The sequence below is a fragment of the Plectrocnemia conspersa genome, unplaced genomic scaffold (genome assembly GCF_051122295.1).
Source record: "Plectrocnemia conspersa isolate PC_06_02 unplaced genomic scaffold, ASM5112229v1 ptg000012l, whole genome shotgun sequence".
Lineage (NCBI taxonomy): Eukaryota > Metazoa > Arthropoda > Insecta > Trichoptera > Polycentropodidae > Plectrocnemia > Plectrocnemia conspersa.
In genome coordinates, this window is record NW_028277176.1 from 28,107,761 (window position 1) to 28,128,661 (window position 20,901).

General features: G+C 34.4%; 1 protein-coding gene across 1 annotated transcript in view; it reads left to right on the forward strand.

Annotated features, from left to right (window-relative positions):
• The window catches only part of atos (atos homolog atossa), a 36,356-nt gene that overhangs the window by 8,001 nt on the left and 7,454 nt on the right, over positions 1-20,901 (forward strand). The window contains 1 exon segment of the mRNA XM_088200706.1: positions 20,401-20,667. Within this exon segment, the coding sequence (XP_088056832.1) occupies positions 20,401-20,667 (267 nt within the window).

Genomic DNA, 20,901 nt, shown 5'->3' on the forward strand with positions numbered 1-20,901 from the left:
ATAAAGGCAAAGGTCGTGTTAAAAAGAAAACCCACCACGTAACACTTTCAGAAGATCAGAAATCGACCCTTTGGCCTAACCTTGCTCTGTTTTTTAATCGGACTGAACGATCTTGAGGTCGCGTTGCACAATAATTGACGGTGGTCTCTCGTTGCTTGCCAACGATGCGTGCATAGTCGAGTATGTATTTGAAAACGCCCATATTCATAATGAATGAGATGAATTCGACTGAGCTCCATTTTGATGTCACATAAAGAATATCGTTGAATATAGTTTACAATCAGCGCACTATTGCTCTTGTAATTTCGCTATTTTCATAAGAAAATCAGTAATATTTCTTTAGACGCTTGTGAGCTAGTTACTAAGAGCAGATTAAGAATCTAAACCCAAAAAATAACTATAAAAAGCAATTTGTATTTGAAATTGCAATACAATAAATTGTTTAATTCAAAATATTTTGTTCTTAAGTTCTTAAGAATACGCAAGACCATGATATAAATATTAGATTAAATGTTTAATCAGCATTACTTATGCGTTTTTTTTTCTTTAAAAAGTAATGTATGAAAAAAATACACTAATATCCGAAAGGACCGGGCTCGAATCCAATATGAACTTTTGTGTTTTTCAATTTCTATCGTGTTTAAAAAATCAGATTTAGTAATCATTATATAATTAAAATTCCAATTGATTATCACAGATTATGTTTTCTTAGATTTTTCCAATCTCACGGATGAATATCGTAATGATTAATTCAAACCGAGTTAAGTCGTACATATTAGGTATTAAAATGGGCCATTTTAACTCATGTTTTAGAAGATCCGCTTATGATGTTACGATTTAAAATTGATCATGAAGCGTTCATCTATAACATTAAGTAACTCTCGTTGTGAGTTCATTATTGATATGGCGATTAAAGGCAAATCACTAAGAATAAAAGCGTATTCGCTTCTTTGTGTACCAATTAGGATCACTGTTCAATCGCATATTTTATGTAACTGTCCAATGACTTTAGAACAAATAAAATAAAATTTATATTGGATCTAAATACCTCAACAGCATAATTGAGCTACTAACCATTAGATTGTAATGTGTTAATTTACGCAGTTTCAAAGCAAATAAGGGTACAATCGAATAACCAGTAGCTTTTTTTTCGTTATTAGTATCAATAATAAACGTGTAGTTCTACATTGATTGGCCCTAATATTTTTTAGCAAAATTAATTAAATATTTTAATAAAACGATCAAACAAATAAAAGTATATTTATCTACCGGTGAAAGTGGAGCCAAAAAACCTACAATAAGCGTAAGAAAAAAATGTAGGAAATAAAAAAAAAAAACGATAAATAATGTGATAATTTGAGTACATTAATTGGAGAACTGGAACCATTGAAATGTTGTCTTTAGCCTCTAACGCTATATGTACTTTGGCATTTTGTACTTGTACTTAAATTTATAGTTGTTTTATCGTATGGCGAGATTTTTTTTGTAATATTTTTGGTGTGAAAATGAGTGTACTAAACTTCAAAACCGCGAAGGAACTATGTTTCCATTTCAAATGAATACAAGTGTACAGCAAATCAGTCTCTTAAAATTTTGAGTGTCTACTTTATATGAATATGCTAACCACAAAACCTATTTGTTGTTTAGAAGTAGCTGATAAAATAAACTTACTTTCAAGTTATGCATGAGGCTTCAGACAGTTAAGAAATAGACAGAAGTTAGATAAGAAAGTGTCTAGGACAAGACAATAGATTACATCTTTGCGAGTAAAATACATAGTACATATTGTATACCAATCTCATTAATTTCGATATTCGAGGAATTCGCCAGAATGTTTGACATCACTAATATGGCTTTGAGTCGATAATATTGATTATACTACGACACTCCCATCCATGTTCATCATAATGTTTGACGGCGGTCAATTTGCAAACGTATAGGGAGTAATGATTCGGTTCCAAATTTGGGAGCGAATCGGGCGGAACGAATTTCGAGTCATGCCGTGTAACTGTATCGTCTTTGTCTATCGTGGCAGTTGCGAATCGTTTTTCTTTCATAAAAAATAACTGTAAATTGGCAGATTTTATTTAAATCGGTCAGCAGCTACCTGTGTAAGCAGTACTTAATCTAATGCAACGCTAGCACTTCTGGTGGAGTTTCGCAATCCGTCCTCGTGTCTGTTGCCATGCGCCACGATTTGCTAATAGACAAGCGTAGAGGTAATGGGTTCAGTTTATGGCACAAGGCTGACAAGTAGCGCCAAGGGCCGTCCGCTTCTAAAAGTTCTTTGTGAGCTTCCAAAGGTCCCCACATCTATCGAAGATGTGCCCTATTTTGCACGAGAGAGCAAGTAGCTCTGCCTCTGTATTTTTCCAAAGGCGCTCGAACTCTGCCACAGGTGATTTCACTTTGTTGCGTTCGTTTTTTTTTATTATTGATAACACGCGAGCTCAGTGAAACGCATGATCGATATTAGCCAAGGATACTTTCCGTCTAACTACAGTCCCTAGTATGATTTTCTTCTATTTGTGATGAAACATTATGCGATAGCGAACGTGTGATTAAATCCCAGTCCACAGTCGTGATGCACGACTAGCAAAAATCGCGTGCTCGAACAATGCTCGTTCGATTTTCAATGCAAAATTTACTTATGTAGGGACAAATGATAGTAAATGGATGTTAATATTAAACCTTTTTATCGTAGAAGTACACTTGAATAGATCAATGAATAGTTTTTTTGAGTGTCGGCGTTGGATGGCACGTCTATACTACGTTAATTACCAGTGTAATGTAAGTATACAGCGTTTTTCGATACAAAATGTTTATACAATTGTGTAGTTGTGCGCATTTAAGAAAATAAAAATAGGAGTTACGGTTATTTTAATGTTTAGTTGTTTACATTTTTATTAATTTTGCCTTTTATTTTTAGTTTTTAATTAAGTTACAATTTTTTTTAATAGCAGAAACTTTGAAACGTGATCATGGTCGCTAACAAACTTAGTCTATCTTATATATAATGATGAAATAGATAGCTCTCGGACTGACTGTGTTAACGCAAATAGAGTATTGACGTTTTGAAAGGGAAAAAGTATGAAAGTACGTGTTGACACTTAAGTGATATACAACTCGCATATTTCTCCATAGTTTATTTGCATTGTGTTTTAAAATCGTATTGCAGTGGATACGCTCGGTTATCTGGCGTTCTTATTAAGACTACTTATACAAATATTATAACTTACAATAAGTGAAAATCAAATTAAGCACACATAAATCGAATTTTGACCAATAGGAGAGCGCAATAGTCTTAATAAGAACGCCAGATAACCGAGCGTTTCCATTGCAAAGGCACAATATTATTGCTTTTGACGTGGATTTTTGACTTCTGAGAAGTGATAATTGTTTTTTGCGCTCTTCTATTGGTCAAAATTCGGTTTAGATATACTTCATTCGATTCTCATTATTGTAAGTCGTAATATTGTTACAAAAAGTCGTAATATTAACTCTAGATAACCGAGCGTTTCCTCTGCGATGGCATGATTTTATTTTGAGTTGGATTCTAAACAGAGGCCTTGAATATAGCCAAAAAAATGCATGTCATTTAATAAAATACTAATAATCTTAATGTAATGAAAATAGTTTAATAAAAACGAATTTTTGACCCCCCCCCCCCTACTTGGAAAAATCTGAAGTGCCGTTCCTGGTTTTTTTGTTGATATTGTTTTTAACTAGAAATAAAACAAATTTCCTGATCTTAATTTTGCTCTAATTAACAGATGCAAGTGAAAACACTTGTTTTTTGTTTTTTAATTTAAGAGTTTCATATATTTTTTTTGTTATCCGTAAACATCTGTTTTTCATACATCACGCAATGAATAATAATGATAATGATGCATGCGCCAAATTTCTTAATTACATGTGTACAAGTGGCAGTGGCCGGTATAAAACCGACCAGTGCCCAAAAATCTTGTACAGTTGTGTAATCAGTTATCGAATAAAATAAAAATATTTACTTATTTTTATGTCAAAATTTTACTTCGAGCACTAGTTTCTCACCAACAATAAGAGTTTTAGTTATTTTACAATATAACACAATGGCTTAAACTTGAGGGAACAATTGTAACCATTGTTTTCTCAAAGAATGTCGTAGTAATTGAATAACTGGTTTGCAAAAGTTCAAATTGCGAGTTGGTTATAATATAGAAAGCTGTCGGTGTCAATTTTGACTATTGTAGAAATCAGTACAAGAAAAATGTGCGGTGCAAATTATCTTTGGTATCTGCATCTGGTCACCTTAGCCTAACCTTCCTGTGCGCTTGCCAGAATTGGCTGCACCCGACTCGTTATTGTTTCCTAAAACGAAAATGCTAATTAACAACCGACCGCTTTGGTCACCAGAGCGGCGATCCCGTCCAGTCTAGGGACTTTGTTGCCATACCGCGCACGTATTTCGGTGCTGCTCGGTTCTAAATTCGAACAGGTGCTCGGCACTCCTTATCGCTAACAGATACAATTTTACGTTCGCAAATTGCGAGCTTCTTATTTTACACCACATCGCGTGTGTGGTGTACGAAGATGGTCTCTGACCTCGGGCGTTCCTTTTTTTGTTGCAAAGCGCAAGTGGGTTGCGATGTCTTCTCGCCGGTCGTCGCCGACTAGAGAGAAATCTGGTTAGTTTTTTTTCTGCTATGTAACGATTCGGTTAAGTTCGACCAGTTTACGGTCGATTTGTGTGTGTAGTTTTTTTATGTTTATTTCTAATTGCGGCAATTTCGTCCGGTTAACGCGCGAAAGTGAAAGCGACAACGGTTACATCTACTTACTTCCATTTGCGCGCTCGATCTCGGCGGTACGTATTTTGCGCAACGCGAGTCGTAGATTTTCCGTAGAAAGCTGCTATGAGAAGCAGAAGCAGAAGAAGTTCGCGTAGTAGCCATGCGGCGTGTTGCTGCAGAAGCGATTCTTCCGCATAACGGTGCGTTTACGTATTGTATTTTTCCGGAACGAAAATCGTTCTCGATTCGAAAAATTGCTCCACAAATCCATCTATAGCTGTACCGTGACGCATTGGGCGTATTTGACTTGCATAGTGATTTATGTCAATATGTGTAAATTGTGTGGTTATTTTTGCCCCGTTAAATAACAAAAACACATTTTGCTCATGTTGTTTTGTGGAATATATTGTGGTATACGATTTGACAATCGCGCCGGACGAGCATTGTAAAGGACCCTTCACACGGTTGGTTTATTGAAATACTCGGTCCATTTATTTTTTTAATGCAATGACATATTGATATCCCTTTTTAACTCAAAAATATTTTGTAACTAGAGCTGGTTCAATTTTTTAATCAGCATACTAAAGATAATCGCTCGACTAATGAGTGATTATATTATATATAGTATGACGCGCTTTTAGGCATCTCAACTACGTGTCAATTCCAAACTGAAAAATACTGGTCTCGGACCGTCATCGTTTGAACAAAGCATAAAACTTAAACACGCATTTAGATATATTTAATAATATAGGATGTTCAGAAAATATATCCATAGCGAATATTTAATTTTGTATTGAAATAAAACGAAATTAAATCAAGTTTAACTGCTTTCGTTTTTGAACACACTGTAGAAAATAACTATCAAGGATAACGATATATAGCATCCGGTATATAGTATCTAAATCGTATACCACTGAGACTTTTTTTATTTAATATTTTACTAAAAAAAAAGTTTTGCAATCGCGATTACGTCCCCTATTCTGGAATTGCGGCCGGGTCTTCAGCGCTTGAAAACGCTCCCATTATACAAGTTATCCATCTTTTACATTTTTAATAATAATACCTATGTTAAAGTGTGTGTATTATATGTATATGTATTATGGATTCTGAAATCTCGGGTTTTTATTTGAATCATAGAAAAAAAATATTTTGTCAGATATTTATTTAACAAATATTTGTTGAATATTCCTGCCGTAGAAAATATTCGTTCTAGTAATAATGATTTATATAACAGATTTAAATTTGGAGTCCAAGATCTGAAATTTCTATTGTTCTTCACCGTTGAAATATTTTGGTGCTGTATTAATTCTTTATTCAATTATTCTTCAATCGACATTATGACAATACAATCAGTGCTTTCTTCTTCCTCGATTACTTCGATATCCGAACTTTCTACACTGGAAAAAAATCATCTCAATATTTATTGACCATATTTTATACATACTCTTTTGTAACAACTTGTTTTTATTAAAAACATAATTGGGGTTTTGTAACAAATAAATCAGTGCTTTCTTCTTCCTCGACAAATACGTTATTCGAACTTTCTACATTGGAAAAAAGTCGTCTCATTAATTCTTGACCATATTTTATACATACTTTTTTGGAACAACTTGTTTTTATTAATAACATAATTAGGGTTTTGTAACAAATTAATTAAATCAATGAGGCGCATATTTCGTCTTTCTTATTTTTTTACTTTCAGAGTATCTTGCTATCTGCTTTTATACTAAGCGAGTATTTTTTACTATGCAGATGTTATTAAGAACGTTAAATGTACGAAATATTATATAAATTTTATGTTATTTTGTATTTTTTTTAATTCCCGGGACTCGAGACAGCAAATAAATTCTCGGGATGATTCGAAACAGAATCCCCAATTACGTATGCATGTTTGAGTATGTATAGGATTTAATTGAAATGTTGAATATTTATTTTGTATTGTGACCAACATGACGCATTTGGGAAACCAGTGTTGATATTTATAATAAATAAATATTATCCAAAATTCAAAACAAAACAAACGAAAGTGGTGTATATAATTGAATTTAAATTTATATCATTGTTCAAATAATGCACTAATCTGTTTTACAGTTATTTTACAAAAACGTTAATGTATTGATAATAAATATAAATATATGTAGTATATAAGGATTTTAAATAATTCCAGACATATACAATAATTTACGTTAATCGATTTATATCTACGCGTTCTAGTGTCATTCGCGAAACAATTGACACAATATCTAAAAATTAATGCTCAAAAACATGTAATATATACAGATTTCGATAAGGTTTTTGATAAAGTGTATCAACAAATTTATCAATCTTGATTTTTCTGATGATATAACCAGGTTCATTCGTACCTATTTGGGTAAGTTATATATGACTAACAATAAATACTCAAGTTAGTATGTTTTGGAGTAGGGCTTACAATCCGATTAACCGGTTTTTGCTCATTTAAAATAAACAAAACCGGCTTTTTTGACTCGGTTAACCGATTTTTTACGATTATTTTAGAATTAAATAAAGAATGTTATTTTTTTCTCTATCACTAATAATGGAAATGCATAAAAGTATATCATCCATTATGAATACATATATGTATATTATATCATCCGATTAATCATTTCAACTACAAAAAGATTTTAAATTATTTGAATATACTAAAAAGTATCACGAATTTACGATACACTTTTATTGCATTAGTATTTTTAAATATTATTTAAAAAAAACTGCAATACATATATTTTAATACCGTTTAATTACTTGTGTTTTTTTTTATTATATTATTTTGAATATATTTCCACCAAATTTTGGCTCTATAAAATAACAATCCACGTGTATTTTTCTTGTCGATAAATTGGTTTTTGTTCATTATAATGTATTTTGTAATTTATAATTAATGTACATATATATATATATGTACATTAATTTAAAACATATATTCGTGCATTTCATTATCTATTTCTAGTTATTTTTCTTTGAATGATATTTATTAGCAATGAAATTATAATTTCTTGCATAATTTTAAATAAATATTTACATATTTATTTGTTTAAATGAAAATTTACAACATATGAAATATCTTTATTTTCCGAGGACGGTTAAAACCGGTTATCCGGTTTTTGATTTGTAAAAAAACGAAAGGCGGTATTTTGAAAGCCCCTATACTCTTGTTTTTTTTAACAGAGTCACTTTGAGGCCTACCCATTTCGTCATTATTCATAAGTGTAAAAGAGATAATGCTAACTTTGGGTGTACGCCTCCCACCAATTTGCTCTAAAGTACAAGATGCGGATATATGTTCGATATGCTTATCATTACTAAGAAATTAGGAATGATAATATATTTTTTATGTTGAAATAGTGAATGTTATAAGCTATCGAAATCAATGATTTATCAATCGTAATCATTTACGAATGTATAGCGATAATAATTTAAAGACTTGGAATAACAATGAAGTTGTTGGAACGTATATGACAACTTTACTCTGCGCAAGCGGAACAATGAAATACCGTTTTGAAATACGAGATAAGTCTCAAAGTGACTCTGTTAAAAGAAACGAAATATAGTTTTAGAGTGCCAGTGCTAGTGTTTTTCAATATTGCTATCGATTATTATATAATTATAATTTTGAACGATCGACACGGATTATGTTTTTCTAGATTTTCCTAATTTTACGGAAGAATATCGTATGAATAATTGAAAAAAATGAACTCGTGTATATTTATAATTATTAAAATATTGTAGGTGTAACTGATTTACAGACTTTGGTTTCAGTCTGGAGTCTTACACTACTTAATTGGTAGTTGTTGGTTGTGTTAACTTAGTTGTAACACATTGGGCTAACGTACGGAAGATTTACATTACATAAATAAAAAACACTAGTTTATGCTGACGATTTTTAAATATTATTTAGAGATGATTTGAGTGCATTGATATGGATCGTCAGCATTAATAAATATCATGTTGTAATATTTACTAAAAATCTAGAATTTTGCTTAATGATATTTTATTTTAAAGTTTTTTTAAGGCATGACTCGCTTGAGTTGCCTCTGAACACGCTCATGCGTTGCTTCTCGCTCATTTTTTTAATTTATCTTTGTTAATGAAGTATCTGCAGATTCATAAAAAAAATATATTTCTACTGTATTGTTTCATTTTATTTGTATATTATACTTAAAAGATATTTGTTTACGTGTAAAGTCCTGCGCATGTATTTACAAATAAATAAATACTGGTTATTACTCGCGGCGACACAGCTCATCCATTTTCATGTTGACTTAATTGTTACAGGTGAATAAACAACAATAATAAATTGTTGAATCCGAGAAGTACTTTTAGGTCGATTTTTATCTGTAAATACTTCAAACTATTTAAAATATTATTAAGTCTTGAATAAATATTATCCATGCAGTAAACAGTCGTAATATTTGTCATAATTTGTCATTCGATACAATTTATCTACGATATCAATCGAAACGTACGCCAGTTGAAAAATAAAATCGAAAACGTAAAACGTGTAAAAAGTTGCGTCACCGCATAATGTCCTAATCGTAATCGCCGTCGTGCGTGCGAACGTGGCCTTAGCGCGCGACCAGTCAGTCCGAATCAGCTGTGCCGTATAAACAAACCGTATACACCGCTTGCTGCCGTATCAGTGTCAGTGTGTTAGTGCGCGAGCGAGACGGCGGCGCGCGCCCGCGCCGCCAAAGAGCGAGACGAAACTAGTCGTAACGGTAAACTATGGAAGACAACACGTGCGCGTGTGTGTACCTTGCCATTGTGTATGACGATACTTGCGCCACTTCCCGATTGTTTTTTTTTCATGTTCGAGTTTCCAGTTTTTCTTTGAAACTTTTCCGGGATATTTGAGACCAAGTCATTAGAACAGTATATACATACATATGTATCATTATAATTCAGAGAAATCATTTATAGGTGAGGGGGGGGGGGCAGGTGGGTCATTTATCCCTATGAATTATGCCAGAAAAACGAAACATTAAAATACGACCACTGATTAAGAAACTTTTTCCCACCTCCCCTCCTGGAAAAAGCAGAAAGTTCCTGATTCTAAACCAAAAATTCTCTGGTTCTCGCTAAAAAAAAGACCTAAAAATATATCGAATGTATCCCGAAAATATGTCATTTCAGTGAAATATTTCTATCGGAAACATTTTCATCGTTAGATGTATAATTTACTAGTGAAAATATAATTTATATGGCATGTGCTAGTACAATTATATGATTTAAATTTTTCCATACGTAGTAATATATGTATACATCATTATTTATTTACATGCGATGTATGTATGTATATACATATGTTACAGTGAAAGTGTATTTTTCGGTGAAGTTATATTTTCACTAGTAAAGTCCAAATACATTTTCACAGGTAAACATATATTAGGTGTACCAGAAATATATCCATTATTTTTTTATCGAATTAAAAAATCTATTTTTTTTTACAATTAATTGCAAAATATAATTACTCTTATTTTCTATAACCTTATCCCATCTTTCTGATATTCTTTCAATCCCTTTCTTATAGAAACTTGCCGGTTTTGGATTAAAAATAATAATAGGTGGTTTTCATTTTTTTTCAACTTAACGTATATTCCATGCACCTGAATCGGTAATAATAGTCCGAAGGAGTAAGGTCTAGTGAACACGCAGAATGCTTTAAAACCTCCCAAACCATCTCATTTTTGCCTGTCGTGAAGGCGTGCATTGTCGTGTAGAATAATCACTCGCTTTCGATTAACCAAATTCGGACATTTATTTTTCAATTTCTCGTCCAATCTTGCTAATTGTTGACAGTAATTGGTCTTCTGCAGTAATTGTTGAGTCCGGTTTTAGTAATTCATAATACAGTACCCCTTGCATATCCCACCATACGCACAAAAGAACTTTACTAAGTGTCATTCGTGGTTTAGGGGTTGGAACAGGTACTTGGTTCTTCGAAAGCCATTGTTTTTTCGTGTCATATTATCGTACACTATCCACTTTTTTGTTATGATTTGAGACAAAAACGGATCGCGGTTTTGCTTCGACGATAGCGGAATGTACGTGTCCAAATACACATCCTGTTTGTTTTGCCAATCCGTTTTAACCCTTTGATCGCGGATGATATCTATATGCATTGGGCACCTAAAATTGTAAAAAATACGAATTAATTAAAAAATGAAAACATTAAAACAATACATTTCTAATATACCTTTGTGCAGTACCCATTGCTTATTTTTCCATAAATATTGAATCATCGTCAGTAGTAAGTAAATATTTTAAAAATTAGTGGATTTTCAAAATTTGTTATTTCTGTTGATCACAACAATACTATCCATTTGTAATACTCTTCTTTATTTGAATTCTTTCCTTTGTCCTTTTTTACTTATAGTGTTTTCCTGTAAATCTAGTGGATCTTGTTCTAATTCTGATTCCTAAGTTTCATTTATTTTTTTGTAAGGTACAGATTTTTTTTTATAGTTTAGCGAAAAATACCAAATTCGGTATCATCTGACAAATACTCGTCTTCGATTTAACGGATATATTTAAAAACTTTTGTGTCAATACAAATTGTTTGGTTCTATCTTACCTAAATACCGTAGTGCCATATCCATACGTATTTATAGCACCCGATCCATGCAGTGCCATATTTGGCCTCATAAAGAAACCTCATTTTTGATATGATAACGATTGTAAAATTAATCAGTGTATTCTCATATTTACTTATCAATATTGAATGTTACTTTACAACGTATCTTGTACACATTTAACGAAAAAAATATGTTCAAACACGTAGCAATGTGACATTACCGACTGACGCAGTTTTAGGTTTCGATGCCTGATGGCAAAGTGGTTGCATTTATGTTACCAAAGATGTCACCGTATGAGCTTGACAAGATATTTTTGGTTAGATATTATGGGTTAAATAAATATGTATAATTGATATATGTTCTCATTCAATTTGATTCAATTTATCAATAGCTCGTTGCAGTTTATTACTAGATTCTTTTATCGCTTTCTCTGTTAAGAGATTCCGGCCATCCAGTTGATATCATTCTTAGGGTTGTAAATGTGTCTTCTCGCTTAACTCATTTGAATAAGCCTTTAGAAGTTTTCTTATTTTAAATACAAGCACTATGCGCCACGCCTTATCTGTAAAAGCTTGAGTGACGCCTAGAAATATTGTTAGGCGTTTTTTTAAACAAAGTAAATCTTCAAGCTTTTCGACAAAGTTTTTTTAACTATTTAATTGTATGTATGTGTCTATTGTGTTTACCACGCTGTAACGCATTGTGCTAACGCATGTCATGTTACAACGGAAGATGATGATTATCACGATTGAATGATAGTATATAATTAATAAAATGAATGTCACTAATTTACAAACTGATTTCAATCTGGTGTCCTACTTACTTGTAGGTGTTGATTGTGTTTACCCCGTTGTAACGCATTGCGACTGACATGTTACAAAGGAAGATTTGCAGTAAATAGATGTATGTACATCAAAACGTGCTTAATGTGTCATATTAACAATGAATTCAATACATCTTTGTATGCAAAAAAATACGATATGTTTAAGTAACTCAAATAGATGAGTTTTGGAATGTTTTCATTTACTCTAGAGATTTTTTTAGAGAAACGAAGAGATTTACTTTTAGATCTTAGCATTTGTTTCGTTGTATTTCTATTAACATTCCAATTAAACGGAAATGTTATGATTAATTTTTATTTAACCCTTTAAATGCCAGCGATTAATTAGTGAGTCATGTGTTATTTCTCTTCACGCGTCAGTATCTCTTTCTTAAAATAAATATAAGAAAATTGGTTTACTGATAAATTAAGCTAGTACAATAATCTTTAATAATACTAAAAAATAATCAAATTTAAAAAAAAAAATTTAATAAAAACAACAAATGACTCATCGGCGAGTCACTGGCGTTTAAGTAGTTATAATTATAATACTGATATATTATCTACATATGTAACTTTTTTTTACTACTTTTTGTAAATATCTGAATTTTTGTTTACACAGTTATAATATGTTTACTCAAACAATCAAGTCTGGAGGTTTGAAAATTATATATTTATTGTTGTGAACTATAATAATACCCATATAATCATATGTAAATTATTATTTTTAACATACATATATGGTTTATCGTCTGTTAGTTTAGTTTTCTGTGGGCTTTTTCAATGGGTACGATGCTATTGTGATAGTTTCAAAAATAAATTATTCCCACAGCTCAAATATTCTACTAAAAACTAAGTTTATTATCTGTTTTAAAGGAAATAAAATTTTTTGTAGGTCCTGTAGTGTCCAGTTTAAAGATGTAATCATATTTTTGAAAAAAAATACGCTACCATTTATTGTTATCTCGACGCCATGAATGTATGTATACAATACTTAAAATGAGCGAGTGAGATGGAGCGATAATTTGGATGCACCTTAAGATTTATGTTTTGCACGGTGTAATAATGACACCATACGCATGCCATAGACAATGTAAACGAAATTTAAAACTGCACGGTCAATCCCGTAATTCTATTCATATAACAGTATAACGCCGCCGAATATGGAGTGACACGCGAGCCAAGCTCCAAAGTGGAACGCTCTTTTTCGTGGTTAATGTAGCCCAACCTCGTTTCTTTCTATTGTTCGTATGGTCTTCTCGTTTGTGCGCGTACCGAAGAGCAAATAAAGTAAAGAGACAAAGAAAGGATTCCGAACGGGAGAAACGAAAGTCGATTTGTTTATATCTACTACGTATAGAATATCGTATTTATAGCGGCGCAGTTTGCAAACAATGGACGCATAAATATGTACATATGCAAAAAGCTAATGTCGTCGGCGATTAGTTGGCAGGCGGTCATCGCGCGCGCGTGAGTCCGCTTTTTGGTTATTATCATCACTTGACTGCTATAAATACTTGCTCGGCGGGAGAGTTTCGTAGTTTTGCTATCTGGCGAATCGGTCCTTCCGTGTTGTTTTGGTATTGAAACGGAATTCCAGCTTTCTGAAAGATTCTTGATGAATTCCTCTCGATCCTGGGTCACCCTAAGCATTATTAAATTATAATTTCACTAACTGTTTCAGTGAAATCATATCCGAATACATTTTCACCGGTAGATATATATATTTCTACTAACGAAAATATAATTTAACTGCTTTAAAATGTCTATGAAACTCAACTTTTTTTTAACAGTTGCGAAACGTCCATTTATTGTTCAAACCCAAACCTAAATCAGTTCAAAAACTGATTTTTTTTTATTAGGTCAAGCTGGTTTTGATTAATTAATTTAGCTTAAAGTGGGCACATACGTAACTGCAAGCTTAACAAGCATACATGATCAATATTTTTGTACAAGCGTATTTGAGCATCTGTACGATAATTTTGCACAAGCATTTCGCCTACAGACACCTAAGCATGTTTGTATGAAAATATTGACCATGCATGCTTGTCAAGCTTGTAGTTACGTGTGTAATTTCACAGTTCTTACAGTAAATGTGTATTTTACACAATTTAATTTAGAAATACAATTTTTCTAACTAGAATTTTTCTAAAATGTATTCATCAGGCTGTTTCACAAGTCCTTGCGTTTTTAAGGTGATAAACTAAAAATTAAAACGTGTAATACTTTTATTAAATTATATATTCTCCATTTTTTTACAATTATTCTCCACATGTTAATCATGTTTTTATATCTGCTTTAATAAAATAATGTAGTTTTTTATATTTGTCTTTGTAAAATATGTTTTCCACCTAAAAACTTTTGCAGGGATCTAGTCGTTTGGAGCAATGTCTGAAGAATACAGCGGGTAAGAAAAGAGTTCCCAAGAAAATTCGTTGATTTTTTTCTATCATCTTCTTTGATACTTTGATTTAGGGCGAGCGCTGTCTTGGTGTAAAATTACCCTTCTTTAATTTATAAACGAAGGTCTTCGCTTTTAAACGAATCAGCTGAGAACACTCTGTTTCTGTCGTAATTGTCTGCTTATAATCTAATAACTCATAATGAATTATGCCTTTCATATCCCACCTGTTCTCGGCGTTAAACTAAATGATCCACTTCTCATATTCAGTAACAATTCGACTCAAAAATAAATCATTAATTATTGACATATTGAGATTCACTGCACTAGCTTTTCCTCAGACAATTTATGAGATAGCATATTCTGCAAGTTAAAACCTTTCCCAACTTTTTAAACGTCTGTAAATTGACGTAGGCGACACGTTGAAATTTTGTGCTAGCTTCTGTATCGCTAATTAGATTGCAGCTCCAATATACTCACTAACAACCCCTATGGACTACGAAGATATTCAATGTCAAAAACTAAATTTTGACACATTTGACACTTTCTAAATTATATGGTATTCCTGCCAATTGTATTACATATGTTTTTAACTGCTACAGTCGCATAATGACCGAGTTGAAACTCATAACAGAGATTATTTTATCTACACTGACATCGTTGACTTAGAGTTAAAAATATCGAAACAAAAAATATTCCTTCATTAAATAGCATCACTGATACGACTGACTAGTGTTAACGAATACCGAAAAAATAGTGAAATTATCGTTAATTTATAAAAAGTTATACATTTTTGCAAATGTAAGATAAAAACACAAAGACTATCACACAATTTTGATTTTTAATTCCACTAATATCAGTGAAGCTATATTTATTTGATGTATTCAGATATGGTCTCACTGAAAGATCAGTGAAAATATATTTTCACTGGTAATATACATTCACTATAACATATATAGTAAATAAATTGTTGTATTATCAATGATTTTATAAAGCTAGGAACGTTTTTCTCTAGCACCACAACGCAAAGGCGTGTTGACTTCATTAAAATCAAACTGCGCAAATATGATTTATCTAAAATTCGGCCGTTTAGAATGGGGGTATATGAACGCGCTGAAGCTGTATCCGCAGAAGCTTGCCTTTTTGGGTCCACGATGGGGTTCCATCTCGCGTTTCAGAATTTGCCGCATCTTATGCGTTCTGGCGCATCTCCGGCTGCTAATTTAGTAGATCGGCTCTCTTCTGACGCGTTACTATCTCTCTCTCTTTCGAAGACGCTTGAACCCATCATGGCATACTGAATTATCATTATCGAAAGAACAATAACCTGTTTACGAGCGTTTGTGCGAATTGCGCTGACCGCCGTTTGCTCTTCGACTCTATTTTTATATCAAATTTGTTAACGCTTCGCACTCGGATATGAGTGTACTCGCAATCAAAATTCTCGGAGCTCAAGCTCTAAGAATTTCGTGTCCGACATATTTTAGCGAAATTCACACGTGTGACAAGTGCCATGTAGTATTGGACAAACAAAGAAGCTTAGCATTCTAGGACTGCAATTATCGAGTGTACGTGTTCGCACCTTTATATGATGTATTTTTTTGCCTTGAATGCACTTGTATGTACATATTTGTAATGCTCATTATTTACGTTTTTCTAATATTGACACACATAGCTCATTCTCTGTCTATGTTCATGATCAAAATTCTATAAGCCAGGTATGGACAAACTTTTCAAACTGCGGTCAACTTGCTATTGAAAAAAATGCGAGCGATTTGCTACCTGATGCCTCCTTCCCTTTAGTCATGATTCTTTTAAAAGAATCACTTGAATCTCGGTTTCGGTTATAAGTTCGGTTGTTCCATGGTTAGAATTTGGTTTAGATATGCTTCATTCGATTCTCATCTATTGTTAATTTATTGAAAAATTGTTTAAAAAATCCTAATATAAAAGCTAGATAATTGAGCGATCTATTTCGTAAATGTGTTGCTGCAAACTAACATTGACACTTTGAACACGCGTCATTATTGACAGCTGTATGATTTACAGTGCTGCCTTTACTTCGTTAAAAAAACGTTTTATCAGTTGTTGCTATTTTGATTGTTTTTATAACATTTTTAACTAGTTGACGTCTATAAAAACGGACAATTAAATGTTAAGTAAAGATTGATTAGGATTTTTGGCGGCGGCCTTTATGAAAAGCAATGTCAAAAATAAAAATTACTGTGTACACAGATTTAATGCGGCCTAAATTTTTACCCTCTGATTTGTCAGTAATTCTCAAATATACGACCAAAGTTTATTTCTATTACATGTATAATGATGTATTGAATATGCTGATGACAACCTCAAGTGCATTTTAATTACCTTTTTCCATTATTTAAAACTGCATTTTTGTCTAAATCCGTTCGAAAGGATCGTCATGAAATGTATTAGTAGTGACATGTAATAAAATGAATCAATCGCATGTTTTTCTATTGTTTTGCCTAGATGGTCTATTTCCATTATTACATCTTTTATTATGATTCCTAGCTAAACAGAATTTAGCTTTATCTGGTCAATCTCAAATCAACTGGAAACAGATTTTATTAGAATTTGGTTCATTTATTGAAAAAATACGAACCATTGTTAATAGAATGTGTTTTTAAAATCAATCTGAGAAAGAATCATATATAAGAGAATTAGTGCCAAGTATGGCCAGTAATAATTGATTTTATTATATTACATATATTGCGACAAATTATAATGGGCGAGTATCGTTATTCTCCGAGCAGTGGTGGAGAAGCTGACGGAGGGACGATGTCCAGTAGAGGGGAGCATCAGAGGTCTTGTAGTTGTGCAGCTACGGTGCAGTAGTGGTTCGTTGCTGCGGTGATCGCATGCGGGAGTCCCTATCTGGCCTCTCCACATTGGAGACCAGCCTTAATCAAGGTTTACAAAGCTCGCTGACGAATCACCACCATGCACTCGTTTCTTCGACATACGAAATACGTGCAACGGGAATATTTTGGCTTTACGGTGCTTTTTGTCGTCTGGTGATATATTGTTTTCGCAATAAAGAAATTTTGCGTGTTATTTATGTGAAACTCTTTTTTTCTGGACGTAAAGACGGCTTTTGTGTCGTCCCTTCCTTTATACTCTATTGTCAAGTTCATCCTTATTATATCGTGGTCAGTTTCAAGAATAATAACCCCCACAATATTGATAAGAATACCACTCGATAGGTAAAGGAATTGAAGGGTTCATCGATTGAAACACTCATCTATCTATAATTAGACGAAAGGATTAACGCATATCATCATAAAAAGGGACAGTTCGACTCTCAATGAAAGCATTGTTTACTGTTGAAGAAAAAAACGGATTCTAAGTTTAAAAAATGCACTATTATTTAATGTTAAATATCATAAGTTTTAAGAACTAATACTATAATTTTGTTACTGGTGTAGTAATTTGCTTCATAATAATTTCACATTATCATTGATTTATTGAATACATTATAATCCGAGGAAACTATTAATTTTATAATTCTACACGTTGCTTATCGTTAAACTTATTTTAATTGAAATAATAAAATAATATAAGAATTTCATAAAAGTAACGTGAAACTATTTAGTAATGGAAATAGGCCATTTACTATTATGTTTTATAAAGATCCTTTTAAACGGATTAAGATAAAAAATACGTTTTTAATAATGGAAAATAGTAATTAAGACAAGCTCTTTTTTGCGTTTTTTCACGAAGTAAAAATATGATTCATTGGTACATTGCAAGATTGAACTCGGTAGTTAAAAATTGAACAATCCAATTGTTTACCTTATTATTTTTTTTTAATATAATAATAAAAATATATTTTTGAAATCATCAGTATCCGGAATGTTTATGTCCGGAAAAATCACCGAACCACATTTTTCAATCATTCATGCTTAAAAAATATATTGATTAAAAATTAAGCGCCTTAATCTGAGCCTACTTGGCTCTACGCTAGAGCCGGCTCTGAGTCTAGTTTTTATTGGAATAATAGTGAATTAGTCTTTCAGAGTCGTATCTTTGTAATTAAAAAAAATGTACACAGAAAAATATGATCCTCGTTGACTTATTGGATAGTCTAACCTCCGCGCGATACCCAAACATTTTTCACGGCCTACGTCTTGGCAACCCCTGCTATGAAATATCTTCTGAAGTTTACTCGTGACGTATTTGTGCAACTACTAAAATGGTGACATTGTTGCCGTGAGACGATTATGTGTAATTATACGCATAATAAATTCAATTAGCGTGATATTGCCCAGTTTAATTGTAATTATAAGTCTTAATTAAGGTTTAAAAAGTAAATTACACACCATCAGTCAAGCGGCGGCCTTCCACCGGTGCGTGCGTTATTATTCTATAATGTTTTGTTACACGTTTCCGTAGACAAAGACGTAGGATCTCCGCTACGACTTTGCTACGATTCGCGCGAGGTCCGGCTGGGCGAATTAGCGCAGTTTCGCACCGATGACTTCGGGACCTCGCCGTAACGGATTACGTCGTTATACGATCGTTATGCATTAAACGGCAACGTTAAACAGCGGATTACGACAAAATGGCGGCGCGGGTTACTTTCAAATCGTGACCGTGTGCGAGTTATGAAATTCGCTCCACTTTTGCGTCTAACCATTCTTTCACTTTTACGCGAATCGAGTCGAGTTGGGTTAGGTCGCTTTTCGGCGATATTTATGCCAGTGGGGCACTTTCGCCTCGACCTCCTCCTAGGTCGATTTTCGCCGTTGCACAATCGCATCGCGAAAAGTCGAATTTCCCACTCGCTCGATCGTTACGTTTTCGTCTCGCGCTTTGGCTCGACCTCGGGGCGTCGAAACTCTCTCCTAATCGAACAGGTTTTCCGTTCCCATTTTTCTAACTCGGACCGGCCGATCGAGCTTCCGGAGCCGAGCTTTCACCGACTTCTTTCCCGAGCCCGTCTCGGTGATTTTGGCGAGCGAATGTGCAATCGCTCGCTTATAGCTGGCGTCGCCTCGAACTATATCGCCGTTGTGCGTAATACACCTGTTACACGCCTCAATAGAAAAAATCAGAAATTCGAGATGTGTGCGTTTTGTGCGTTCTAGCGCTGCTTCAATGCCAAAGGACAAAGCTGTTCGATCAGCTTGCGCACCTTGACCCGGATACGGCGCCCGCTTCGTTCCTTTATCGTACCTGCAAGGTGCATAACTATAAACCGGGAAATCGCATCGTCGATGAGCGCGCTCTAAACGGACCTTTGTTCACTTTCGGGTCGCGACCTAGTTTTCCGGGGGGGACTGTGAAGTGTTTATTTTTCTTCGTTGGTAGATGTCTTCGATTGGCAAATACAGGTGTTCTGATGCTGGGTCGCTGAGGTCTCAGGGGAGAGGGGCGAGGCAAGGGCGCGCTAACTGGGTCGCGAATTTAGGTCGAGTCGGACGTTTCGCTATCGCGCGTCGAATTAGGGCTGGTCGTCGCGCTCCGAGAGAAGACCCTATGGCGAGCGCATGTGCGACCTGATTCGCGCCCCTTCGGCGCCAGTGACTTTCCGCCGCCGACATGATGACGTTCCTGTGGCGCTGCTTCGAGTTCGGGGGGCTCTATCTGGACGTGAGCGGCTCGGTCAGCACCGCACTGCCGATTATTATGTAATGAACGGACGGCCTTCGCGCGATCTTCCCGACCAGACGGCTCGGCGCTCCCGTCGTCGCGCCGCAACGCATCGCATCGTCTCGCGTCCGTCGCGTCGCTCTTCGCGCGAATTTCGATCAGACGAGACGGCCTCTGATGTTTTCTTTCTCTTTGCAGATGCATAGTTGCGAGTTAGCGGCGCCGCCGCCGCCCGCCCAAGGCGCAGCCCTGCTGCTCGAACTGGGCACCCTCATCATAGAGAGCAGATCTTCGAAAGCGCCGTCGTACGGTTCGAAGGGTTGCCAGGCGGAGTGCCAGGAGGCCGTCGGAGGTGCCTCGTCGAAGAGGCTCGCGGTCGGCTCTCCTCGCTCGTCGCCAGCCAAGAGAAACAGAGATCAAGCTAGAACTGACGAAGAACACGAAGATGGCGCGACGCAGGAAAACGTGAGCTTTTACACAAATCTCGACGATCGACCGCCTTTTCCACAGGGACATCATTTGCGAGGGGCAGGTGGGGTTTGGCCAAAGTTTTTTTATGAATTTGATTGAAATCAAAATATTAAAAAAACTACCACTGGTCATCTTTCCCCCCCCCCTCCTCATAGAAATACTGAAATGATGTCTCTGATTTTAAACTAGAAATTCTCTAGGTATCACTTAAAGAAAATTAAAAAAAAC